The sequence below is a fragment of the Ascaphus truei genome, chromosome 22 (genome assembly GCF_040206685.1).
Source record: "Ascaphus truei isolate aAscTru1 chromosome 22, aAscTru1.hap1, whole genome shotgun sequence".
Lineage (NCBI taxonomy): Eukaryota > Metazoa > Chordata > Amphibia > Anura > Ascaphidae > Ascaphus > Ascaphus truei.
In genome coordinates, this window is record NC_134504.1 from 7382948 (window position 1) to 7410608 (window position 27661).

At 43.0% G+C, this 27661-nt stretch overlaps 1 protein-coding gene across 7 annotated transcripts in view; it reads left to right on the top strand.

The window, feature by feature from the left end:
• MMD (monocyte to macrophage differentiation associated) overlaps positions 1 to 10941 on the top strand; it is a 62599-nt gene extending 51658 nt beyond the window's left edge. For 4 of the 7 annotated variants that reach the window (XM_075579846.1, XM_075579847.1, XM_075579845.1 and 1 more), the window contains exons 3-7: positions 25 to 185; positions 1987 to 2061; positions 3782 to 3883; positions 4567 to 4636; positions 6466 to 10941. In XM_075579846.1, the coding sequence (XP_075435961.1) occupies positions 25 to 185; positions 1987 to 2061; positions 3782 to 3883; positions 4567 to 4636; positions 6466 to 6669 (612 nt within the window). In that variant the 3' untranslated portion in view covers positions 6670 to 10941. Of the gene's footprint in view, positions 1 to 24; positions 186 to 1986; positions 2062 to 3781; positions 3884 to 4566; positions 4647 to 6465 lie in introns of all 7 variants that reach the window. The other 3 variants (XR_012789815.1, XR_012789814.1, XM_075579849.1) reach the window with 3 other exon arrangements.
• The last annotated feature ends 16720 nt before the right edge of the window (positions 10942 to 27661 follow it).

Sequence of the window (27661 nt, forward strand, 5' to 3'; positions counted from 1 at the left end):
CGTCATTTTCTGTTCTTTCACCAGTTCCTCATTGTTCCGGCTATTGTGGGAAGCGCGCTGCTACATCGGATGTCCGATGATCGATGGGAAAAGATAACGGCATGTATTTATGGCATGGGCCTCTGCACCCTCTTTATTGTGTCCACAGTATTCCACATAGTTACCTGGAAAAAAAGTCACCTAAGGTACAACAATACAAAGACGAGTTTGACAAGAATAGAAAAGCCTAATGCAATTTGAGGCGGCCGACACTGGCAGTCGGGTATTTGTGTGTTTTTTATTTTTAATTTTTAAGGAAAACTTGATTTGGAATAAGACTAATTTATTGTGTCTGACTCCCTCTTAATTGGTCGCTTGTATCCAGAGTCGTTTGGTAAGATCACCCAGGGGACACAGAACGCAATACACTTCTAATGCATAGTCTTTTTAACCTCCCATGTTAAAGGCATCCTCTGAAGACTTCTACCCTGTACTGGAGGATAATTCAGCGCTGCCCAAACACATGGGGAAAGAAGTCTTCTCAACATGTTGAATAAGGGGGTCTTACAAGGGAAAAGAGAAGTTCAGCTCATAAGACGAGACCTTTTGGAGTTTAAACGAACACCCTAAAGTTCTGGCAGCTGTATTGATTCTGAGAAATGGAGATTGGTTGTAGTTTGTTATACCCTTTAAGTGGACGAACATTAGGGTTTTTCGTAGATGAAATGATGGGCACACTGTTAACTTCCCTGTACATCACAAAGGCTGGCACCAGGACACACTTGAAAACGAGAGGTAACTCTCAGTGTATTACTTCCTGGTAACACATTTTATAAATAAACTGTAGGGGCAATTATTTCGTTCAGGGAAGGTCATATGATTTTTTTACTGGTTTTCTCCAATGGAGTAGTGAACACTATTGGAACGCAAGTAGGGCCCGGCTGTGACATGTGACCGGGACCCCGGAAGTCCGGCAGCACTGCCGACTTTGAAAGGATTAATTTAGTTGGCTTATTCTGTGCTGATCCATCCAGACAGATAGGGGCAGTGCCCGGGCTTAGCCTTTTTAATACGCTCGCCATGTTACCCTTTCCGTCGCAGTGGGAAGCAGGATTGTATGTAGCATGAAACGTAAATAAAAATGGTGGCCGTGTTTCTCCCGCCAATATTTTGATAAAGGAACAAGACGAAATAGGTCAATGGCAATATACCTTTTTTTTTAAAGCATCGTTTCAGGTCTACAACAGTCCCTTTTTTAAAACTGTATCAATAATGTATAATTTCTGTACAGGCATACCCCGCATTAACGTACGCAATGGGACCGGAGCATGTATGTAAAGTGAAAATGTACTTAAAGTGAAGCATTCCCTTTTTCCCACTTATTGATGCTTGTACTGTACTGCAATCCTCATATACGTGCATAACTGATGTAAATAAAGCATTTGTAACAGGCTCTATAGTCTGCCCACTTCGGTACGGGTAGGGAGCCGGTATTGCTGTTCAGGACGTGCTGACAGGCGCATGCGTGAGCTGGCGTTTGCCTGTTGAGCGATGTGTACTTACTCGCGAGTGTACTTAAAGTGAGTGTACTTAAACTGGGGTATGCCTGTACATAGCTCGCTTCTACCTTTATTTTTAAAGCAATTCACTTAAAATGAATCCAGCTCCATATATCCGATCAGATGTTTTACAGCGGCCTAAGGCCTCACACATTGTCTGCTGCATTCATTGGTCCTAATGTCCCTGCAAAAGTGCGGCTAGGCCTTTTCCCTTTTCAAAAGAGAACAATATTTGGTAAAAGTAGTGAATCTCCCGTCCCATGATACTTGGATGACTGGATGCATGAAACTTGAACTGCTTAAGCTATATCATTAGAAGCAATTCCCACCCTTCCTGTGTATTCTGACGGACGCCCAGGGCAGTGTCAGCGGCTGGTAAATCATGACGTGCTCCATTTATTTACCCCGGCTGTATCAGTTACAGGACTTTTCCTTGTGGCTCTTTTAGGACAGTAGAACACTGTTTCCACATGTGTGACCGGATGGTGATCTACTTCTTCATCGCAGCATCCTACGCACCGTGGTAGGACATCTGTTTGTTTTTAAAGGGGCTGTTGCATAATGCATGTTAACCGGGGGGGGGGGGGGGGGTTTCCTGCACTCTTAACTTCTCCTCACCTTTACAGGGGACCAGGGCAGATGCAGGGTGTGGGAGGGAACACTGACTTAAATGGGAGGGATAGGTCCTGCTCAGCACTGTGACATTCGGACAAGGAGGACCTACAAATGTATATTATTATTATTATTAGTGAATCGCTTCTAATGTGACACTTTATAGATGTCCTTGCCACTGATTTGATGTAGTTTACAGACGGGGCTGCACCGATTAGGGTTGCCAGGTGGCTTCTCCAAAAATACTGGACTCAATGGTGAAGGGTGCGTCAGGTCACTATGTCCAGGGAGGAAAATACCGGACACGTACATGTCCAGTATCACAGCACCTCTCATTTTTTACTGGACAGAGTGTCCAAATACAGGACAGTCCAGTTCAATACCGGACACCTGGCAACCCTATGCACCGTTGAGGTCACCATGCATGCAGAAACACTGGAGGAGGTATTGAGAGTCCTGCCATGTGGCTTCAACACATCTTGACAAATTGGTTGTAGTGTTAAGCTTCATCCCTGCGTGCACATTGCCTCCCAGATCTGGGAAATGCTCTTAAGAGATGAACTGGTGGGCGTGTGGTGGCTTAACATAACAATTAGGTAATTGTCGGCGTGCCTGGTATCCTGACGTATTCACCTCCATGACTAACTAAAGTCATTGCAGGCAAAAGGTCTGTTGTTTAGGTAAGATCAAGTGTTTATAACCAGATGCAATGAAGTGATGACCTGGAAAGGAAATCTCAGTGCGCTCAGTGAATATAAAGAAGCCTCCCACCCCCCCCCCAATAGAAAAAAGATATAATCAGCAATCGTGGAAACTCCAATAATGTGGTGTGGTGCCACTACTGAGCAGCAAATACCATCTCTAGATGAACATGATAAACCCACATACTATATCCATGTAATCCACAAAAAGTCTAGTAAGGAAAATGTGTCCAAAGTATGTTCAATAGTATATGAAAGTGTTGGGAGAATGCGTGGTTCAGTGAGTAAAGACACTGACTGGCACTGAGTTTGAAGCAGGGGAACCTGGTTCAATTCTCAGGGTCGGCTCCTTGTGACCTTGGGCAAGTCACTTTATCTCCCTGTGCCTCGGGCACCAAAAAAAAAAAAAACATAGATTGAAAGCTCCACGGAGCAGTGACTGTGTCCAAAAATGTCTCTGTAAAGTGCCACGTAAAAACTAGCAGCGCTGTACAAGAACATGCTATTAATAATAATAATAATAATAATAATAATAATATGTGTACAAAGTATCTGTAATGCAATAAAAGATATCCTTTTCCTGAAAGCCTGCCGGCTCAAACAACGTTCTCCTTCATAGGATAGGGCTTCGCAGCTGATGTCTGGGGGCTCAGTAACTAGATGCAGAGAGCGGAAAAGAGAGCGAAAGGTGCGAGGGAGACACAATAGTGTTATTCAAGTTTTACTAGAAAAAACAGAAGCGCTAAAACGGTAATACCCGTCCAGGAAAAATCTTCATAGTGTTATCACCCGAATCGGAAGGTTCCGGCGAGGATTCGAGTGCCTCGGTTGTTATGTGGCGGCCCCCCGTGGGCTGGCCTTGGCCGCCCTGCTCTATATCCCAGGAATTCAGTCATCCATTTGTGCTCGTTTTTGTTTTTTTCTCCCCAGGCTGAACTTGCGTGAACTTGGTCCTTTGGCTTCTCACATGCGTTGGTTCATATGGCTAATGGCTGTAGGAGGAACTATTTATGTATTTCTATATCACGAAAGGTACGGCCTGCATTTTTTTGTTTTGCGTGGCATGAAATCTGATTTGAACGCAGAATGAGTTTCCCACGGAGAGCACGTTTTTCTGTGTAGAACAGGGGTGGCCAAGTCCAGTGCTCCCGGGCCACAACAGGACAGGCTTTCAGCATAGGTGTCTGTAAGAAGGACGGCACCACCTGTGCTGAAGCAGGGATATCCTGAAAATCTGACCTGTGTGTGGCCATTGAGGACTGGAGTTGCCCCACCGCCGGTTGAAACTGTTCCGGGCGCCATTTTAACCCGCCGGAGATGTAATATTTTCGATACGTTGTATATCTCCCGTTCGGAGCATCAGATACTACAATTGTAATTAGAAAGTTGGCAAAAAAGAAAACTCTTTAACCGGGTCTGCTGCTCGGAAGGGTTTAATCTCGATGAATGTACTTCATGCTTCTCCTGTGGCGCTGCCGACGTTTACTTAAATATTGTTGGCTATGGTTTCCAAACGTAACCTGCGCTCGCTAGACCCCGATTTCCCCGTGCGTGCGTCTAAAAAAACAACACTGCATGTGTGTACAAGATGTGTTTCAATAACTGCTCGTATAACCCTAGTAACGTGCCTTTCGTTGCATGTTTTTATGTGGACTTTTTGATTATTCTTCCTGAACCACTAAGTGGCTACTTTATTGTTTATTTTTTTATTTTAGGTATAAGATTGTTGAGCTGCTCTTCTATTTGGCAATGGGGTTTTCTCCTGCCTTAGTAGTGACATCAATGGTAAGGAATTGTACGTACGTGTAAGAACCCATTCGTTTTGCTTGTCATAACTTTAAGGAGAAGAATTTTTTTTTAACGCTCGTGTTTGTGCATTCTCTGCATTTCTTGGCACGTTCGCTGCAGTTGTACATTTTGTTAACCTATCCAGCGCTTGAGAAGACTGCAATGGATTAAACAAAAAATGTATATGTAGATATATATCTTTATTTATATAGCACCACGTACACAGCGCGTCACAGCAGTAATACACGTGACATAATAATATAACACATAAGAGCTTGAGACATAAAAGTAACATTATGAAAATGGAGTCCCTGCCCCGAAGAGCTTACACTCTATGTAATCTATAATAGCATGTCAATTGGATTACTTTAGATCGCTAACATAAGTATATCTTTTCATTATTGGTATATCAAAACAGTTGTACACTACAGCGTTTGTAAACGGCAAACTATTTAATGAAGCGCTTTTTCTTTATAAGATGTTTTATTTTAACCCGTCGATCCTCACTTTTGATAGTGCTCCTTATATACGAGGGCACGGCTGTGGGTTTGTAGAAGCCATCCTATCTATCTGATATTGCAAACAGCAGTTCATCAGGGATTGTGCGTTGGATTAGGCGTTTACCATCTGCCTCCTGTCTAAGCCATCTGGTATTGAAATGAAATAACAACATATTTTACGAGAAGTTGATCTGTACATTGTATTTAATTAGAGGCATTTACCATTAACAAAACTGACCAACTGGTATTTGTATATACCTTATTTGACTTCTGGTCTAATTTCATTCATTGAAGACCTTTAATTAGAACTATGTTTATTGTTTTCTAGTTCTGGTTCTGTGCATAGTAATCTTGGAATGTAATGGGTTACATAGCCACCTAAGCTTAATTATCTTAATGTTTGTGTTCCACATGCATCCCTTTCATGTTTCTTAATTGAGCCAATATCCAGATGGTCCTGATTAAAAGTAATATCGAAAGTGGGAGTAAATCCTCTGATTAAACTTCAAATAATGGTTTGATGAGCTGATTTTGTATTTTTTTTTTATATAGTTCTTGTAATCAGTGTGTTGTGTCAGGATCTAAAGCTGTCCGAAGATGCATTTAGTCATCTATGTAAATCCTTTAATCAATGGTTCTATTTCCGGTACCTAGCTATCCATCCTACAGCCATATGCCAATGAATTATCGTGGTCTTCTATGCATTATTCCAATTTCCCAATACAGGCATTCCTCGTTTTACAACGCTTCACTTTACAACGAATGGCTTATCCAGCGCTATGCAATGCATACCTATGTTCATTTTTACAACGCCAAAATGGCTTATCCAACGCTCTTACGATGCTTTGCAAAGTTATTTATGTGTATATAGTATATTATACTATATAATATATTATATTATTATATTTTGTTATATTATGTATATAATACAGTATATCCACTATATAATTTATGTGTGTGCTGCGTATCTTATTGCCTGCGTAAAATATTTGGTGTATTTTAGTGTGAAAAAATGCCTTCAGGAACGGAACCTTTCATTTAAACAGTGTTCCTGTGGGGAAAACGTGTTTTGCTTTAAGACGTTTCGCTATCCAGCGCCATTTTGAGTAACGCATTGTGTCGGATAACCGAGAGCTGCCTGTACATATGTCCATGTGGAAGTATATTATTCAATATATTCATAGTGATGTGTTTTTTTTTTTATATATATAACATGGATATTTGACGTTTGTTAGACCGGCAAGTAGATTTAGGCAAAGTTATGAGCTACATTAATGAGATGTTTTTACTTGATATTTACGTGAGTTCTGTACCCTTCCTCTGCAGAACAACACAGAAGGTTTACAAGAACTTGCCTGGGGTGGATTGATCTACTGTATGGGCGTGGTCTTCTTTAAGAGCGACGGCATAATACCCTTTGCCCATGCCATCTGGCATCTGTTCGTGGCTCTGGCCGCCGCGGTGCATTATTACGCCATTTGGAAATACCTTTACAAAAGCCCCTCCGCCGATCTGATCCGGCACTTGTGACCAAAGCTCTTAACAGGCAGTAGGAGTGTTGCTCGTCTCAGAAGGAAACGTATGCCAAGACGAGGGCGGCATCGCACGATGCACACAGAAAAATGCACTGACCTGGTTCTCTACAAACATCTACTGTGAACAAAATGTGTGTCCAGGTATTCTCTTTTTATACAACGAAGGTCCTGGCCCAAATCCTACAGCCTTTTTTTTGCTGCCGGGCACCTGTCTATTCGAAGGCTTTGTGCAGTCTTCGAAATATGTCTCCGCAGAGCAGCCAGCTCTGGAAGAGGCCATCACGCGAGCGTTTGAAATGGTCTACCTGATGTTTACAAAGCAGAGACTTTTTTTTGGGGGGGGGTTTCTTAACGAGATCTGTAGTTTGACTGTACACTTTTTAATAACTCAGATGTATTTCTCTACGAAAATGAATTATTATGCATTTCAAATGAATATGCCAACGGTAAACAAACAAGGGTATTTCTCCCCCCCCCCCCCCCCTCGATTTGTACAGGCACTTAAAAAAACAAAACAAAACCAAAAAAAAAATATATAGAAGTAAAAAAAAAATTACATTCCAACATTTCCACCTGCTGGTGAGAGTGTAAAGTATAAAGGTACCAACTCGTCTCCATGTTGAGTGAAAGGAAAGAGAACTGAAAATGTCAGAGATTACTGGCGCCTTGAATGTATCCTGAACCCTGTCGCTGCTTGAGAAGCCTCTTGACCTCTTGAGTGCTAGACTGGCAACTCCACGCAATTTTATGGTGCCATATGTTGCTGGCACTCGAGAGGTTAAGCAGTGAAGGGGTTCAAGTGGTTTATAACTGCTAAGAAACGAGTATTTTTGATTTGCCACCGATACGGTCAACTAGAAAATATTTCTCTACCCCACCAGTATTAATTTAAGGTAACACCCTGTCAACTCGCTGACAATAACGAAGATACTGTAAACTCCGAGGAACATTGTGTGTATTCATATGAAAAGTGTGTGGTGCTGTCCAAGTATTTCTAATGACCAAGGTGTTGCTGTGCGTCTCCAGCTCTGGACACCAAATAAAACTGCTCCGTGTGTCCGTGAAAGCAGCAGGAACCAATGAACTGGAGTAAGAAGTAGAAACCCTTTTCACCACCAACGTTTCACATCTCCATGTAACTGTACGTTGCAGCTTTCTGCTGGGATACAGCAGCACATGTCCATCTTTGCATTTCTAGATCTTAACACATTTTACGAGTTGTCTTATATTAAGATTCCGGTCTCAGATTTTGTGTTCACGTTTGTATAAAGACATGTTGCCTTTTCTGAAGTTTGTCCTTCGTAGACTTTGCTTATTTGTCTATAGCAGTGGTTCTTTAACTTTTTTTTTTTTTTTTGGTTAAGGGTCCCTATAATTATATTGTGACATTCGGAGGAACCCCGACCCTCTCTAATATCGCGGCTGAGATCAGATGCATTGTAAGGAACCCCAACCCTCTCTAATAGCGCGTCTGAGATCAGATGCATTGTAAGGAACCCCGACCCTCTCTAATAGCGCGTCTGAGATCAGCTGCATTGTAAGGAACCCCAACCCTATCTAATAGCGCGTCTGAGATCAGATGCATTGTAAGGAACCCCAACCCTATCTAATAGCGCGTCTGAGATCAGCTGCATTGAAAACTCTTCTGTATTTGGTACCATTTTCAAACGACCTGGAAATTACAGGAAACCATTTTGGGATGTCCGGGAAACTCGAGGGTTCCTAGAAAACCTGTTGAAAAACACTTATAGCCTTCCTGCCTCTAGGGCTCTGTTCTTTTCATAGTCTGATTCCCATTTGTTTGCAATTCTTAACAATGTATCTGTGAAAGCTGAACAGATCTGGACATCTTTTTAGTAATGTTTAGAAAGGTTGCTCAGCATAAAAAACAAACAAACCTCACATTAGTTGAAGCTCTTAAGAAAATATTGTTCTACAAATGAAGCCTGTTTAAAGTGGCAACCCCAGCTGCTTGTTTAAAATATGAGTTTAGTAATGGCATTTTTGTTTTGTTTTTATTGTTTTTACAGTATTCACACCGGGGCTTCTCCTGGAGCGGCGCTATTTTCTGCGTTGGGGGCCCAACTGGTTCTCGAGATACCGCTTTAGGCGCGGTTGGGTTCTCCCCTCTGGGGAATTCAAAATGGCTGCCAAGCCACAGGCCAATAGGAAGCCGTAATGAGACGTTGCAGTTTCCTACGGGGACCATGTTTAAATAAATTCATTTTTTTTTTTTAAATTGTGTGGGATTGCTGCTTTAAAACAGACCGCGAAAGATGACATTCCTCAAATTAACCATGCTGATAAGTGTGTGTATATATTTTGCATTTTTCTTCACATTTATACCATATTTTGGCATCCTGTTACGCCATGTAATTCTCTGCACTGGCAGCAGCATTATATAGCACTGCAGGTTTAATATGTCAACACGCTCCTCCGTGCATGTCCTAAAAATGAGGCAGTGGCGTTTCTTTTTCCAAGTCGTAAACCCTTCAACGGGTGAATAGGAGAGCGGTTTACAAGACGCGCTCTACTTCTCGACGGCTCCTCTTTCATGCCTGTCGAGACTTGCAAACCTTTCCCCGTCCTGTGTACGCCACGAGGCACTTGGCATTCTTTTGGAACTCTGTTTCAGCGAGCGGGGAAGAGCACATTTGCAGACACAATGGGAAGATAAATTCCAGGTGTTGCCATCAGCACAGTTGCTCGATCCTGACTAGCTCTTCAATGAATGGATGTAGAAATAGCCGTGTTAGTCCAACTGCGAGAGTGCAGAGTAAATGAGTACTTCAGTATTGGGTGATTACCTTTTTTTTTTTAATTTGGACTAACAATGAATATTATAAGGCAAACTTTAGAGAGTTCTATTGCTTGACCAGAGGAATAGAGGAGAATTCTCAATAGCTTGTCTTGTAATACCTATTGCCAGTCCAAATTAAAAAAGGGTATTATCGCCTAATGCTGGAGAGCTCTTCAATGTTACTCGAACCTGCAGCGCTGGTTGAAGGGTGTTCTTCGTCCGGCAGATCATCGCTGAGTGCGGTATGCCGAACCTGGCCACCCAACCGGCTTTGGGAATCGAAGAGAATGAAATGCTGCCATTTTTATTTTCTTGAATATGGCTACCATTTAAGAAAGATGAGGCTTACTCTAGTATGCCTGCAAGTGACATTTCTATCATTTGGGGGTCTCCAATCCATGTAAAATGCCAGTATTCACTTGCTCATGATATATATATATGTATATATATATATATATATATATATGTATATATATATATATATATATATATATATATATATATATATATATATATATATATAATGTGTATGTATGTATATGTCAAAAATCAAAGGCAGGATAGTCCCCAAAATATCTCGATTTTGTGTTTTTCACCCATTTTTTTTTGTTAATACATCTTCAATCCTTTTATTGAAATGCCCCCTGCTCCACCACAAAAAAAATTCTCCTTAGGACTGTCCCGTGAGATCCCTTTTTAAGTATGAACATTTATATAAAATTCACTTGTGATCTTTCGCTCTATCTGCAATGGAGTCCCGGCTGGTTTTAAAACGGCTTCGGATATTGTGCCAGCGAATGGTAGTTGTGTTTGGGGTAGAGTGGAGGACATCTATTGACGTTCCAACTGGTGCTGGAAATGCAAGATCTCGGGTCTTATTGCAGGTTTTTAAGTTGCCTGTAGTACTGCAAGGACCTAGGTGGCCTAGTCCTTATTCCACATTGGGTAGCCATTAAATGTAACACCTCCACCCCACCCATGTGCTTTTTATTCTCCACACATTAAAAGGACTCTTCAGCTTCTTAGAAAGCGGTTTGGGAGTTTACACGTCTCTAAACATTTGCCATATCTCCTCCTCCTTCAAACTCTTCTGTATTAGGTGAAGGTACATGTTCTGAAAAGCAAACAGGTGAAGGTACATGTTCTGAAACGCAAACAGGGGCAAGTGTTCTAATGTATTTGATGCCTATGTTTTGTGCACTTTCTGAAGTCTGTTTCACGTCTTACACGTTTAATGTACTGTCCACGCAACGTCTTTAAACCACTAAACCACGGACGTGGAGCTGTTCTTGCCGAACTCATCACTGTACTGTAGTTGTGACTATGGTAGCGTTTATTGTTTGACCGTTACCCCTTTTTGAAGTATTAAGTGAAACTGTTTTAAAACAACTTTTACATTTTTCCGTAAACATCTGTCATCTTCATGCATTCGACTGTACTAAACCAATAAAAGAAAATGTTACCAAAGTTTGCGTTTCACTTTTTTATCCTGATATTTTTTTTTACTTTTAAATAGCCGATTTTATATAAAAAGTTATTTGGATCTAACCTCTGCTATAATTGAAATAACGTTATCTTGCTGTGCGATGATCTCTTTTTGCCATAACTGCGAATACCTATAGGTGACCCTAAAAACAATCTAGCTGGGGATGATTTGCTTGAGATTTTGGGAGCAACCCTGTCACTTTTACCTCATTGACAAGTTCTTCCTCTCGTGAACCTTGGGTAATGTCTGTACGGCATTTGAGAAGTTTGTGAAGCCCTCTACTGCAGTCTCGCCCAGGGAGCCCTCTACTGCAGTCTCGCCCAGTCTTGCTGATGATCAATTAATCAAGGGCATTTGATTAGCAGCACCTGTTAGCGTCTTAATTCCTCTGGAAGCAGTAAGGGTGTACTTAGTTTTTCACACACAGCTTCTCCATTTTGGCTTTATTTTTGTTAAATCATGACACTGTAATATGTTGTGTTGTTGTTCATCTGAGGTTGTATTCACCTAATTTTAAGACCTGCTAAGGAACAGATGATTGTTATGTCCCGATATGTAAAACCATAGACTTAAAAGAGGGTTTACTTTCTTTTTCACACCACTGTATGTACGTGTTCAAACTTTTTTTTTTTCTTTCCAGCTATTACTGAAATTGGGGAGTTTACCTTATATTCAGGGTCACCCTATAATCGGGGAAATGCGGTAATTGGATTCCATAAAAACATGTAATTATTCTTAATGTCTCATTCAGTTTCTCCACCTCTGGCAACGATGTGTTTTATTTTAAATTATGGTTATTTCCGGGGCCTAGTCATTGCTTTCATTAGCGTTTCTTTTTTTACGCACATCATCTACATTATGAATTGACACTAAAGGAAATGACACCCTTCACATTGTCATCTTGCCACATTTTACGAGGCAACACTGGAAAGGTTTCTACGATGCTTCAAATGTCTTTATTTCAAGATTGCCGTTTAATCGGAATTGGGCACTTGGCTGCAGTCCTCTCCTTGTGACCAACTCCCCGCCGGCGATTGGCCGCAGAGGGACCCTGTGCCGCTGACAACTTCTACGATGAGGCACGATTTTTTTTTTTTTTTAGGGTAGGGCGTTACCTTAAGCGGATTTAGCTTTTAGGGTCGGGGGTTAAGGTTTTCAGGGTAGGTGGTAGTGTTTGTATTATGGGATTTTAGGGTAATGGTTAGGGTGTGTGTGTCTTCAGAGGGAGTGTAAGGGGGGGGGGAGAGTGAGACCAGGGAAATAAGGTTTGGGGTTCCCCAGAATTTCATAATATAATTTTAGGGTTCCTTAACCAAAAAAAGTTGAAAACCACTGATCCAGACAGCAGTTCAGATGGTCGCCATCCGGCTATAAGTGCTAATGATGCACAAGTCAAGGGAGAATGACCAAAAGCCCCTTGCCCTGCTAAAGTTCACTCCCTTGGGGCTTCCTTGACGTGAGTCATGCTGTTGTCGCCTGTTAACATCCCTTGCCCGGCCTAACAACATGTAAGGGGAAGTTCAAGATGTATCACAGGATGCCCCGCCAGGAATAGTAGCATTGTTTTGTCTCTGAAACCAAGTTTGTAACTGCATAACTGAACTGTCATAAGGAGCAGGAAACGGCTCATGTGAGGCATTTTACCCACTTCACTGCCAAAGGCAACAGCTCAAGTGTTCAATGATGCAGATGAGAATTAGTCGGTAGTTTCTACACTGTTATTGGGGGAATTGATCTAATAAGCCACTCAGAAGAGTCAAGCAGCACCTTGGTTTTGTACCACCAGGTGTCACCCAAGGTGCAGGTCCATGTACAAGCACGATGATAGTTACAGCGATAATCCAAACAATAGGGCAAATCTTGAACTGAGATTCCTAACCACGTACCTCCACAAACCTTACAGGTGCAGAAAAAGGGGCGGTGAAGAACTCTACTACCAGTTAAAGTGACAAAAAAAAAAAACCATCCTAAAAATTAAATATTTAAGGTCGTGCGCCAAGCAGCAAGGCATAATAATGAACAAAAAGAAAATACAGATTCCAGAAGACAAAACCTGCGGAAATGCCAATTTGATGATCTGGAGTAGTGTTTAGTGTCCATTTTTTTTACTATTGGTATTAATAATACATTTTACAGATACACTGATTATATATGTATAATATGCCCCGAGGGCGAAGAAAATCTTAAACAATGTTATGAGTCCTTGAATTCATTCCATCCTTCAATTAAGCTCAAAATAGATTATTCGTCAAACCTAGGGAAATTTCCAGATACCACAGTAACACTGAAGAATGGTAAACTATACACATCTGTATACAAGAAAGCCACAGACAGATGTCGTTACCTTACTGTCCCTTACCCCCTCCTCCCCCCTGCATCCGCACCCCTTCACACTGCTGATGGATGGATGGCCCTGTGTCTCACTGTCCCTTACCCCCTGTTCCTCCCTGCATCCCCCCCCACTGCACACTGCAGATGGAAGGTTTGTCCTGTGTCTCACTGTCCCTTACCCCCTCCACCCCCCACACTGCTGATGGATGGATGGTCCTGTGTCTCACTGTCCCTTACTCCCTCCACCCCCCACACTGCTGTCCCTTTCATCCATTGACTGCCCTGCTTATTCCTTCTCTGCATTATCTGCCTTAGGTGGCTATCATGGTTTTTTTTTTACATCTGTGTTTAACTCCTGGAATCTTTGTAAATCAGTATTGCTGACCTGAGAAAGAGGAGAACTCTCGAAAGCTTGTCTTATAAATATCAAGTGTTTGTCCGTCCCCCCCCAAAAAAAGGTATCACTTAATACTGCAGTATAATAATAATAAGCCACTCAGAAGTCAAGCAGCACTTGGGTGACACCTTGTGGTAGGAAAGCAGAGGTGCAGGTCCATGTATATCCACAGTAATGAATGACATCAATATGTTTAAAGCTGCAGTTCAGTCAATATCCTGCATGTGTGTTTTTTTGAATAAATCAGTTCTGTAGTAAGAAAAAATACTTTTAGCATTTTCTGTTTTTAAAAAAACAACTTTGAAAGACCAATTTTCTTGTATTCTATTTTAACAGCCATTTGCTAAGACACTGCCCCTTCCTGTCCTGTCACAAGCCCTGGCACACCCCTTTGTCAGCCCTGCCCTCCCTCTAGCATATGTCAGTGCAGGAGTGCTCATGAATATTCATGAGCTTCCACTGACAGACTGAAGCAGAATATAAACAGATCCCTTCACTAATTATGTCACCAAATTTCGACCTATCAATACATGGAGAACGAATTGACCTGCAGCTATACAGTTCTTTAGGTAATTAAAGATTGCCCACATAAAACTATTGAAGTAAAAAAATAAATAAAAAAAAAAAAAAAGACTGAACTGCAGCTTTAAGTCCCCAAAATCCAGGGGCAGCAAAGGAAGTCACGTCATAGTGCAATAACGGTTTAAAACCGATGAGTATGTTGTAAAGAGGATCTTGGCTCTTATAGATTTTCTACTCACAAAGGGGTATTAAAAACACACATATCCAAACTGTGGCTCTTTCTTCTGGGGATGCATGTATGTCTTTATTTATATAGCGCCATTAATGTACATAGCGCGTCACAGCAGTAATACACGTGACAATCATATAAATAACAATACAAATAACTCATAAAGGGAAGAAGGGCTTCAGACATAAAAGTAACATTTCGGAAGAGGAGTCCCTGCTCCGAGGAGCTTACAATCTAATTGGTTGGTAGGAAGAACGTACAGAGACAGCAGGAGGGTGTTCTGGTAAGTGCGTCTGAAAGGGGCCAAGCTTTATGTATCATGTGTATATGATGTAGTTGTCTTGTGCAAAGATAACCTCAATGGAAAAGAATGCAGGACACCATAGCACAAATCAATATAAAAAGATACTTTGTGTAATAAAAACGGTGATGGGCAAAACTGTTCCACTGCTACTACTACCGACATACAGTACGTTCAGTCTCAGTGTCACATGACAGGATGCAGTGAAACATAAACCATCTCTGAGCTTAAAGCTGCAGTTCAGTCTTTTTTTTTTTTTTTATTTATTTTTTTACTTCAATAGTTTCATGTGGGCAATCTCTAATTACCTAAAGAACTGCATAGCTGCCGGTCAATTCGTTCTCCGTCTATTGATCGGCAAAGTTTGGCGACATCTTTAAATATGGGGAATGTAAATCATTGCTATAGGAACAAGCATGCTTGTTCAAAAAGAATACAAGAAAATTGGTCTTTCAAAGTTGTTTTTTTAAAAACAGAAAATGCTAAAAGTATTTTTTCTTACTACAGAACTGATTTATTTAAAAAAACACAAATGCAGGATATTGACTGAACTGCAGCTTTAATGTGCAGTAGGAAAAGGGGTATCAATTCCCGACAGACAGGAAAGCTAAAACGTGGCACACGCTGAAAGCGTTTAGGCACGTGGCAAAGTTCACGATTGTTACCAGTTGATTAGAACCATTGTTATTATTCTGGAGCCACAGGTTATATGCTGGATATAAATATGGCCAGATAGCTGAACTCATCCCTCTTTAAACCCACCACAAGTCCCTTAGTATTTTCTTAGCTTTGTTGAAGGAGCCATAGAAATGAAAGGTACTTGCAGATGTGGTAGTGTGGGTAGAGAGGGCTTCTCTAAATGGAGGTGCTTGTAGTAAAGAAAAGAAGGTCAAAACGAATAGCTTTGCCAGGGGAGGCAAGATAAGTGTACTCACTCAGCCTGCATGGAAAGAAAGGGACGTATGTCACAATTGTCACACAGGAATAGCCTGAGGACCAAACTACCTGTGAATACAGACAGGGGAGTATGGAAAAGTCCATTTTGACTTGGAGGACTAGAGATGTTGCCGGGGCAACCAGCTACAAGCAGACTGGAGAGAGGAAAGTATCTAAAAATGTATCAATTTCCACATGCACTGGGAGTGACAGATGCAGGGAAAGCATACAACCAAATATACAGGGCCAGCAGGCAGATCAGCAAAGGGGGAAGTGGGAGTGACAGGTTGATTCGATCCTGCTTTATTTGACTCACTTCTCCGGGATGACTAATTCTCTTGGTTTATGGAGAAAAAAAATAATCACAAAAAAATCTGCACCTGGAATTCACCTTAATTTTTCCCCCCCCCCACTGCATTTCTATTCACAGCCCACATTCTTCAGAAATAAGTGGGTCCCAAAAAATGTTTAAAAAAAAAAGCTTAAACTGACCTTATTAACCTTTAGAGTGACCTTATGATGCAGCGGGTAGGGCGTGAGCAGAGTATACCAGGGGCCCTTAGGATGTACTTCGTACATTATGGGCAATTGTTCGTTTTCTGGCGACATATTTGGCTGACCACTCCAGGTGGCTTCTCCAAAAATACTGTACGTAATGGTGAAAGCATCTCTCAGCTCTCTCCACCCCACCCCCAGCCTCCTGACCACCTTCTCCTGATTGGCTGCATTACCCAGCATCAGCCAATCAGGATGGAGGAAGCTGCACAGCCCCCCTAGCAGCAGCCCTGCTCTCCCCGCTCGGGAAAATCCTGCGCCTCCCCCCAGCCGGTCAGATCACTATGTCCGGAGAGGTAATACCGGTATACACATACATGTCCAGAGAGGTAATACCGGTATACACATACATGTCCAGAGAGGTAATACCGGTATACACATACATGTCCGGGGAAGTAATACCGGTATACACATACATGTCCAGAGAAGTAATACCGGTATACACATACATGTCCAGAGAGGTAATACCGGTATACACATACATGTCCAGAGAGGTAATACCTGTATACACATACACACCCAGAGAGGTAATACCGGTATACACATACACGCCCAGAGAGGTAATACCGGTATATACATACACGCCCAGAGAGGTAATACCGGTATACACATATACGCCCAGAGAGGTAATACCGGTATACACATACATGTCCAGAGAGGTAATACCGGTATACACATACACGCCCAGAGAGGTAATACCGGTATACACATACATGTCCAGAGAGGTAATACCGGTATACACATACACGTCCAGAGAGGTAATACCGGTATACACATACATGTCCAGAGAGGTAATACCGGTATACACATACACATCCAGAGAGGTAATACCGGTATACACATACACGCCCAGAGAGGTAATACCGGTATACACATACACGCCCAGAGAGGTAATACCGGTATACACATACACACCCAGAGAGGTAATACCGGTATACACATACATGTCCGGAGAAGTCATACCGGTATACACATACACGCCCAGAGAGGTAATACCGGTATACACATACACGCCCAGAGAGGTAATACCGGTATACACATACACGCCCAGAGAGGTAATACCGGTATACACATACACGCCCAGAGAGGTAATACCGGTATACACATACACACCCAGAGAGGTAATACCGGTATACACATACATGTCCGGAGAAGTCATACCGGTATACACATACACGCCCAGAGAGGTAATACCGGTACACACATACACGCCCAGAGAGGTAATACCGGTATACACATACACACCCAGAGAGGTAATACCGGTATACACATACACGCCCAGAGAGGTAATACCGGTATACACATACACGCCCAGAGAGGTAATACCGGTATACACATACACATCCAGAGAGGTAATACCGGTATACACATACACGCCCAGAGAGGTAATACCGGTATACACATACACGCCCAGAGAGGTAATACCGGTATACACATACACACCCAGAGAGGTAATACCGGTATACACAGACACGCCCAGAGAGGTAATACCGGTATATACATACACGCCCAGAGAGGTAATACCGGTATACACATACATGTCCGGAGAAGTCATACCGGTATACACATACAGAGAGGTAATACCGGTATACACATACACGCCCAGAGAGGTAATACCGGTATACACCTACACGCCCAGAGACGTAATACCGGTATACACATACACGCCCAGAGAGGTAATACCGGTATACACATACACGCCCAGAGAGGTAATACCGGTATACACATACACGCCCAGAGAGGTAATACCGGTATACACATACACGCCCAGAGAGGTAATACCGGTATACACATACACGCCCAGAGAGGTAATACCGGTATACACATACACGCCCAGAGAGGTAATACCGGTATACACATACACACCCAGAGAGGTAATACCAGTATACACATACATGCCCAGAGAGGTAATACCGGTATACACATACACGCCCAGAGAGGTAATACCGGTATACACATACAGTATTACTGCTCATGTTTTTACTGGACAGGGGCCAAATACAGGACAGTCCGTTTCAGTACCAGACACCTGCCGACCCTACGCTACGACGTAGTGACCAGTCCGATCCCGATGCCAAGTTGTGCAGGATCCGTCACGTCCAGGGTCGGTGCAAGTGTGTTAGGTGTCCCAGGCGAGCCTACAGCCTGATACCGATTGTACATTCTCACTGTACTTGGGGCATCTTCTCCTCGTGACGGAGCAACATCACACGGTGCTGCGTTGCCACGACAACACGGCTCCGCCTTGCCATGACAACGCGATGTCACATGATTTTAAGCTTAAAGCTGCAGTTCAGGCAATATCCTGCATGTGTGTTTTTTTTTAAAATAAATCAGTTCTGTGGTAAGAAAACATACTTTTAGCATTTTCTGTTTTAAAAAAAACAACAACTTTGAAAGACCAATTTTCTTGTATTCTATTTTAACAAGCGTGTTTGTTCCTATAGCAACCATTTACATACCCCATATTTAAAGATGTCGCCAAACTTCGCCGATCAATAGAGGGAGAACGAATTGACCGGCAGCTATGCAGTTCTTCAGGTAAGTAGAGATTGCCCACATGAAACTATTGAAGTTGAAAAAAAATAATAATAAACAAAAAACGGGAGCTTGAACTGCAGCTTTAAGCTGGGATTTCCCTTTCAACGCTTCAGGAGCAAGGCAACTGTAGCAGTAATGTCAGTTCAATAGAATTCATATACTGCCTTTGCTGGAAATCACTGACCTACAGAAAAGTCAGAGGGTTCGTGAGGAGTCACCAAGGGGGTTCGGCCAAAAATATGTAATAGCAGCATAGTGGGTTTCTGAGCCCATGCGGGGACTGTGCTCTTAGTAAGGCCAGAAACGGCACCTTAGCGTGGGGGATATATCTGTCAATTACAGCAGGAGCTTCCAATGTTGCTCCCCACAATGCATTGCATCCACAGCAGCAAGGCATTGTGGGGCGTGAGTTTGGAAGCACCCGCAGTGACAGCTATATTACCCCCCCCCCCCAATGCTGCTTTCAAATACTGAGGTGCAGTTTGGGGCCTAATTAAGCGTGTTCAGCCCACGAGCTCAGGCATCATACTGCCTGGGATCTGTCACACAGGTTTTTGTTAGCAATGAGTAGGCCGTAAGGTTTATTAGTGAGAGGTTTGCAGAACAAATATTTTCTGCTTGGGAGTGCGCAGTGTAAAAAAAGTTTGGTAACCGCTGCTCTGGGTCATATAGCATTTGACCGTCCAGTATGGAAAGCATCCTTCAGAAATACTATCTCCCAGCTTCACTGCAAACAGCACTTGTGTAACTAAACATGTGTCTTGTTTCCCACGGTCATTCTGCTTGCTGTGTAGAGGTGGAAAAATATACACGCTGCTATCTTTCTGTAGCTAAACACTTCCAGGAAACGTTACTATCGGCTTCACGGCTGCCATTTTCTTGGGACAACAGAATCGTGAGATTTCCAATGTTGTGCCTCATTTTACTGTGCATTTCCTTACCACAAATTGTCTCTGGAGTTTTGGAGCTAAGCTGAAGCAGCTCGGCTAAATGTAACCCTTCAGCTGCCAGAAAGGCCACCAATGCATTGGCAGTGGAGTTAGTGGTGAAGTGACTATTTATAGCAGCTGCTAATATCAGCACCTATTGCTCTCTCTCTCCAATGCACAAATTCACTTGTTACAGATGCAGTAAATGCACGTTGACACACACACACACACACACACACACACACACACACACACACACACACACACACACACACACACACACACACACACACACACACACACACACACACACACACACACACACACACTGTCTGAATACAGACACAATGATATACACAGATCAGTGCATGCACACTAGTATGTGTATAAATATACACACAGACACACAGGTCCTAATATACTGCGGACATTGTGATATTGACTCACCCTCGTCTCGAGCTGGACCTTTCCACTTCTTGGGAGAAATTAACCGTCACGGCTTTATTTATTACAACAGATAAATATCACATATTTATCCCCAACTAGGGCCCCAGCCAGATTGCTCCGCTCACACTTACCGGAGCCCTCAGCCCGGGCTCATCTAGCCATTCAGTACCTCAGTCCGAATAGCACAGAGCTCCCACCGGAAGGTCACTACCACTCCAACCAAGCCTAGTCTGGCATGATACCGCCTTCCACAAATTCCATCTGGAAGGTCACCACCATTCTGGGCCGCCCAAACCTGGAATGGTACCGCCTTCCCCACTCAAATACATCTGAGGTCTGTGACCTCTCTCCAGGAGCCGATACTGGCTGCTTCCCCCTCCTAGAGTATCATTACTCCCGCCAACACATACCTCAAGCTGCGGCAAAAAACAGACCAGAATCACGATCTTTCTTTCCAATGCCGACATTCCTCATGACTAAAAACAGCGTGGGTGAGTGGGACTTCGCTCCAGTAGATCATAGAAGAAAGAGGAAGATAGGATCCCTAACCCTTGTTCTAAGTACCCCCCCCCCTCCTTCTAGTCTGACATTACGGCTCAGCTTTAAGTCATGCTGACCCTTCCATACAAGTTCAGGGCTGTCTTTCTTGCTTGTAGAGGTACAGCCTCCATGCTGAGCTTCCTACCAGCTGTGAAGCCTCATAACCAGCATCTTTCCTATTACTTCCATATTTAGGATACCCAGCCAGTACCAGCCCTTACCCCGTTTATTATGTTGTAGATAGGCACAGTACCCATGCGATGTGCAGACTGGGTGCGTGAGACTGCAATGTGCCACAATGCCCTGTGCATTTTGTGAAGCTCCCGTGGATACCCCTGAGGAAGTGGACAGTGCAACGCATCCAGTTTGCATGGCGCACCCCGGGATTGCGTCGTTTTCTCTTTTTGATCCTGTGGCAAAGCGGACTCAGTTTCCACACTGACGTGAGTGTTCCGAGTGTGGCCATGCAGCCGAGAGGAGACAGATTATCTTCTCCCCTGGTTAAGGGTGATAACTACCTCTCCGTGAGAGGCTCACATGGAATCCTCACCGGTGCCGAGGGACGCACTGAGTTTTTTCACCTGCAGAATCACCTGATTCCATTCCTACACTTCACAACAACGTGGACAGACATGACTGCCTGACCGGAGAGTAGAGTGTCTTGGACCAACATTGGAGCCACAACTCTCTGGTGATATAAGCGATGAAGATCTACGCGTTTCTCTTTTTTCCCTCAAACCTTAGGTATCCCAGCCAGCCTCTGCACTCTCAGTGGGCACATCCCCCTATACCACAACCCAATAACACGCAACTTCCCCAGACAGTGACGTGCCATCACCACCACCACACTATACAAGACAATTTCCCACAGATCTCCCCGAGAAGCCTCCCCACTGCCAGGGCCACCCGCATACTGTCTTGTGACAAATAAACAGAAACTCTTTATTATACTGCACATACTTACAAGTTAGAAAGCAATGTAGCAAAGCAATGGGGGAAGTCATCAGGATGCTATGTTGCTTAGTGAGAGGCACAGTTTTAGCAACATAAAAATATTGTACAGTGATGCCACTTTATAGAACGTGCAAAGAACTGCTACTAAAGTGTACCATAGCATATCAGGACAGAATGAAGGACCGCAAAATGCACAGCCTGAAGGAGAGAAGGGAGGAGAGGCTAACATAGAAACTTTTAAATACTGTACATAGAGGGTTGGAACAAAGTACAGGAAGGAAGCATATTTCAGGGGGAGATACGTGCTAGAACTAGAGCGGACGCTCCGAAGCTGGAGTGTGGTGGGCTCAGAGGAAATGGGAGGAGCTTCTTCTGGATCCATGCAGTAGCCTCCCAACCGGGGTGGTGACAGCTCACACAGAACGGGATCGCCTAAATGCTTGGGATACCCTAAATATTGTATAAAAGAAAGCCAAGGGTCAAATGCAGTTTGACGTTTTACAGTAGATAGGAATCTGGGACGGCTTGGCTGGCCGAAAGGGTTCTTATGTTCCTTTAAAGCGGCGACCCAAGCTCTTTTTTAGGGGGTGCCGGCAGCCGCTCTCCTCGGCTATCAGGGATCTCGTGACGACCGCTGTTCAAAGCTCGCACTCCGCGTGGGCCAATAGGAAGCTGTGACATCATCAGGTTCAGCTTCCTTTTGGCCCATGTGACCTGGGAGCTTTAAACTTTAAAGCCCAGCTGGCTCAGCGGCTGCCGGCAGCCCCTACGGAGGTAAGTATCTCTTGAAGCAGGGGGTCTCCAGAGCGGAAATTAATGGGGTTCAGCTTCGGAAACCCCCTGCTTCAATCCTGGCTAAAACAAAATCATTTAAAATAGTAAAAAAAAAAAGTAGCTTGGATTACTCCTTTAAATTCTATGTTTCTGTGTAATATGCTGAGTGAATAAGGATTTTCGGATGATCACAGATTGACCGCTTCGGAGTATATTGAATTATTCCTTATATTCAGTAAGGGGATACGTGCGTAATGTTTGGCGGAACAAAAATCTAAAGCAAAAAAATACGCCGCAAAAGGCAGAAAATGTTAAAAGTTTATTAAACATTAAGAATAAACAAAAGGGAATAATTGGGGCTGACAAGAGGCTGCAATCCTTTTCATGAGTACATACAATAAACATTGATCTCTTTATTTAACGTATTATCTTGCAGTGTTGCAAGAAACACACGGGGCTGATCTCTTGTGAGATTGTATTGGCAATGTTTCATCATCGGAAATCAACATTTTTCTAAATAAAATATTGTACAAATACGATGAACAGCCCCTCCCCGTCTATTCAGTCCAACTTAATTGCATTTCCATAAAAAAAAATAAGGTGTACAGTATATTCATTAAGTTCCCAATATAGGCTTATTGACTTGCAGAATTTATGACAAAAAATGCTGTTAGTGTCTAGGTTATTAAAAAATTTTTTTTTATATATATATATATATATATTATTTTCTTCAATGAAGTATCTTATATTGAGCCCAGGAAGTTAGAAGAGAAGTTTATACCTCAGACCTGGCAGAGGGGTTGCTATTAAACGTAAGAATAGGCAAGTTCTTAAAGCGAGTTCTTCCGCAGTGTAGAACTGTAGTGGTTCTCAACAAGAAACTCTGGTTCCAGAAATGTTTCTTTTATTATTTAGGTGCCTTTTTATTTGACTGCTAAGCAGCTTCCTGTTGGTTAGGAAGTCAAGCACAAGGCTTGCTTTAACTTCCTGTTGGTTAGGAAGTTAAGCACACTGCGTGCTTTAACTTCCTGTGGGTTAGGAAGTCAAGCACACTGCGTGCTTTAACTTCCTGTGGGTTAGGAAGTCAAGCACACTGCTTGCTTTAACTTCCTGTTGGTTAGGAAGTCAAGCACACGGCTTGCTTTAACTTCCTGTGGGTTAGGAAGTCAAGCACACTGCGTGCTTTAACTTCCTGTGGGTTAGGAAGTCAAGCACACTGCTTGCTTTAACTTCCTGTTGGTTAGGAAGTCAAGCACACGGCTTGCTTTAACTTCCTGTTGGCAGCAGTTTTACTGGAAATGATCAGAAGTGCCAAGTTTGAGTTAAAAATCTCAAGAACTAGAAGTCTGCCCAATGTAACAAATTATAACAAAATCTATCAAACAGAGAGGGGTTGTTGCTTTAAGTCCCCACAAATGTTAAGCTGACACACAGGGGGGGAACTAGGAGTAAATTGACAAACAAATGCAAAGGGTCTTATTCAATATAGTCCAAAGCGGCCATTTAGGAAACCCTCCCCATCTTCCCGCCACTGGCGTTAATAAGGGATTTTGCCCGAAACGTTTGAATTACCCTCTACAAGACAATATGATCAAAATGCATAATCCGTTAACCATGACATGTGTGAGCTTAATAAATAGACCTCAGAAAGTTCGACCCGACACAACAGAGACATTTATTACACACCACATAAGGCACCAGGACAGACTTAGAATAGCAGCAAGTCTTTGTAAATGGGAGCTGCTCTACACCTCTTTCCAAATTCCAACCGTACAGTGCAAAGATTACGTAACCAAGGAACGGCAAGAGGAAATGTACCATGGTGGGTCCACATTGCATTAAGTAGATAGTAAAAATGTCAGTTTTCTTTCGTGCGAATGGATCAAGATGCGAGTTTATGCCAACCTTCATCCCATTGTGTCAGTCCGTGATTTGGAGAGTGGTTATAGAAGGAGTGACTCAAAAGGTAATATTATAACACGTACAAATTTGCGTACGCAACAGCCTCTGTTTTCATTCTTCAACTAGATCCTCCAGGTATAAAGTGGCATTCACTCCTGTGCCGAAGAGAGATCAGCGTCTAATGTAGGAACTCAGATCAATGGGACAATGTTGGCGCATGCACAAAAGGACAAAATCTCATTCTGCCTACCTCTTCCTCTAGTCTTGATAATATCCCCTGCTTCATTTAAACGGCGTTGGTCATAGTCACCTGTCAAATGCTTCTTCAGATCTAGGAGGCTGAGATCTAGAATATATTCTAGTCTGTTTTTCCGCCACGTCATTGGATACTGTACTTGAGAATTTCTAAAATGTTCCTACGAGATTGTCCTAAGCATTGCACATTAAAGTGTTCACTACATCGCCCCTAGACAGACACTAACCCCCCCTTTAAAAGTTTATATATAAAGACCTGAATTGGTGGTTTGTTTTTTTATTTACCCGTTACCAATTTTGATACCAAACTCTGTTGTTCTTTAGAAATTGCTGACGCTTGCGTTTTTTTGTTACTGTATATACAAAAATTCATGACCCCCTACTTTGCTTAGTTAAACGGAATAGAAAACGTGGTCTGAAATGTAGCTTCCAATTCTTGGCGTAACCCCCTGATTGCCGGGGGGGGGGGGGGGGGGCCCTACCAGGCATTCTAAAGCAATGCGTTACTGCCCCCCTCTGGTCGGCAAAGGGGTTAACATAGATTCCCAGAAGTGATTTAGGATATTATTTGAGAAGGAGAAACTTGGTTAGCAGCCCAAAATAAAGCCCAAGACAATCCGACTTAAAAGGTGGATTTCCGCTCAGGTTTTTTGCTGCATTAGGGGGAAAGCAGAAGACCGTTGACCCATCTGGTGAAGCTGGCTTTCTGGCACTCAAACGGTTAAACTATGGTTATTTCACCGGCTCCCTCCTCAGAGAGAGAGGCGTTACTTAACATGTGATAAGACCCACAAAAGTAAATCTACACGTGCCTGCCGCTAATCTCCCTCTTTGCCTTCATCTAAAATGCTTCGGAAATATTCCTGTGTATCTGCTTTGGCTCTAAAAATGTAGACCCCCAAGGGGTTAACTTGAAAGCAGAATAACGCTCAGACAATCCCAACACATGGGTCATTGGTCTAGCCAATTAAGTTTAGAAATCAGTCCATGTAATGCATTAGGGATCCAGGTCATTAATATTAAAAGCATTGGGTGTTCAATTATTCAATATTATTGTAATTATTTGGCCAGCAGTGAACACTTTGTACTTGAGCTTTGTAGGTTTAATAAGGTTGCGAACAGACACCATATAATAAAGATAGCACCATTTCATCAAAAAGTGTAAATTCACAATAAATAAGGCGGCATTTCTATATTCAATATCTGATTCATTGCACAGCAAACGTAATACTTTACAGCTGAGCCTGCAAGATTTGGGAGAAGCAATCAAAGTTGTTGGCTGACGTCCGACTTTGTGCTTTCTAAAACATTAAAAACCTCTCGTTAATTCCTAATAGAAAACGGTAATGCATTTATCTGCAATAGCATTATGAAGCATCAGAGAATGCTTTTTCGTTTACGCAAAGTTTAATTGATAGCAGACAAAACATTAATGGATTAAATATATGCTTAAAATATTAAAGATCTCCAAAAATCCATGTATTTTGTACAATATTGGTCTATAATATATATATTTTCCTCTCTGGAGGGTTTTTGTCACTTTTTTTTACCCACCATAACCTTAATAATGTGTGGTGAAGACCTACTCATGTCTCTAACAAGCAGAGCCAGCACAACCAACCTCACACTGATGAGACCCACAAGGTCGAAACAGCTGTCTGTGAGTGGGTTCACTGACTTTGCATCTCATCCCAGGCTATGTTTAAAAGCTGTGTTTAAAGCAGCATGCATTGGCTTAAGGGTTGTCCATTAAATGTGGGCTTGAGACAAAAGGTGGCACAGTGTGCTCATTTGCATGTCATTTCCCAGAATCCCTTGCTGCAATGGAAGCGCTGTGTGCTGGGTGATAATGGTGAAAGGCGGGGTTGCAGACCTATCTAAGACATGCAAATGAGCATACAGTAATATTTCCATTTGCAGCAGAACAGCAAAGAGAGACAGCACTCAGAAGCAAGTCAGCAAAATAATGTATTGAAACAGACACAAAAATCCAACGTTTCGATTCCCAGAGGGATCTTCTTCCTGGGGTTGTGCAGTGAAGCCTATGCCTTACTGTGACTAAATACCCTAAACCATGTGCACCCATCACCTGAAATCAATCACAATGCTAATTAGAGCCATCTGATGTCCCTCCTACTTTCCAAAGCACTGGTGTCGGCCATCTTGGATCAGCTGCCTCTGCAGTCCGTGCTCTGGAGTGTGCAGCAGGTGTGGAATGTGACAACTAATTAAGTGCTGAGTCATCCGTGGCCTAGGCAACCACCACTCCTTCCCAAGCAGCACACAGCACAATACAAGTGCTGCCTGCAGTGTCTGCAAAAACTCTGCCGTCGGCCATCTTAGATCAGCCGTCTCTGTGGTCTGTGCTCTGGAGCGTGCATCAGCTGTGGGAAGCAACAGTTAGTCAGGCGCTGAGTCCTCCGTTGTCAGGGCAACTCTCAATACTATGCATGCAGCACAGTCCAAGTGCAGGAAGCAGTACCTGCTGAAAGACATCCACCAGCACAGCCGGTATAACATATTGTCCACCAGTGAGGTGCAGTGTAGTGTGCATACAGTGAATAAAAAGGAACTCAATGGGGCAGAGCAGTGATTTCCAACCTTTTTTGTTTGGAGGAACCCTTGAAGTATTTCGAAAAATCTCGGGGAACCCCTATCTGGCTGACACATATTAGGTTCCACAGGGGTCAGTCACAACATTTCACACCTCATGAGCCACCTCTATTTCCCACCCTCTACCCCTGTATTTCTCTCCCATCCATCTCACTAACTCTCCCCCCTCCCGCCTCGCATGTATTTATCCCTTGCGTCTCACTCTTACTCCCTCTTTTCCTCACTCACTCCCTCCTGCCCCCCTCTCTTCTCTCACTCGCCCCATACCTTCCGTCAATTACCCCACTCTCTCTCAATCCACCCTACAAAATACATACCAAAAAACCCTACCCCCAGGGCGGGGGGTGGGGGGAGGGGTCTGTGGTCCATAGGAGGAACCCCTGAGACTACTTCAAGGAGCCCTAGGGTTCCACAGAACCCTGGTTGGGAATCACTGGGGTAGAGGGAGGGGGGCTGGTCTCTCTAAAAACTAGAG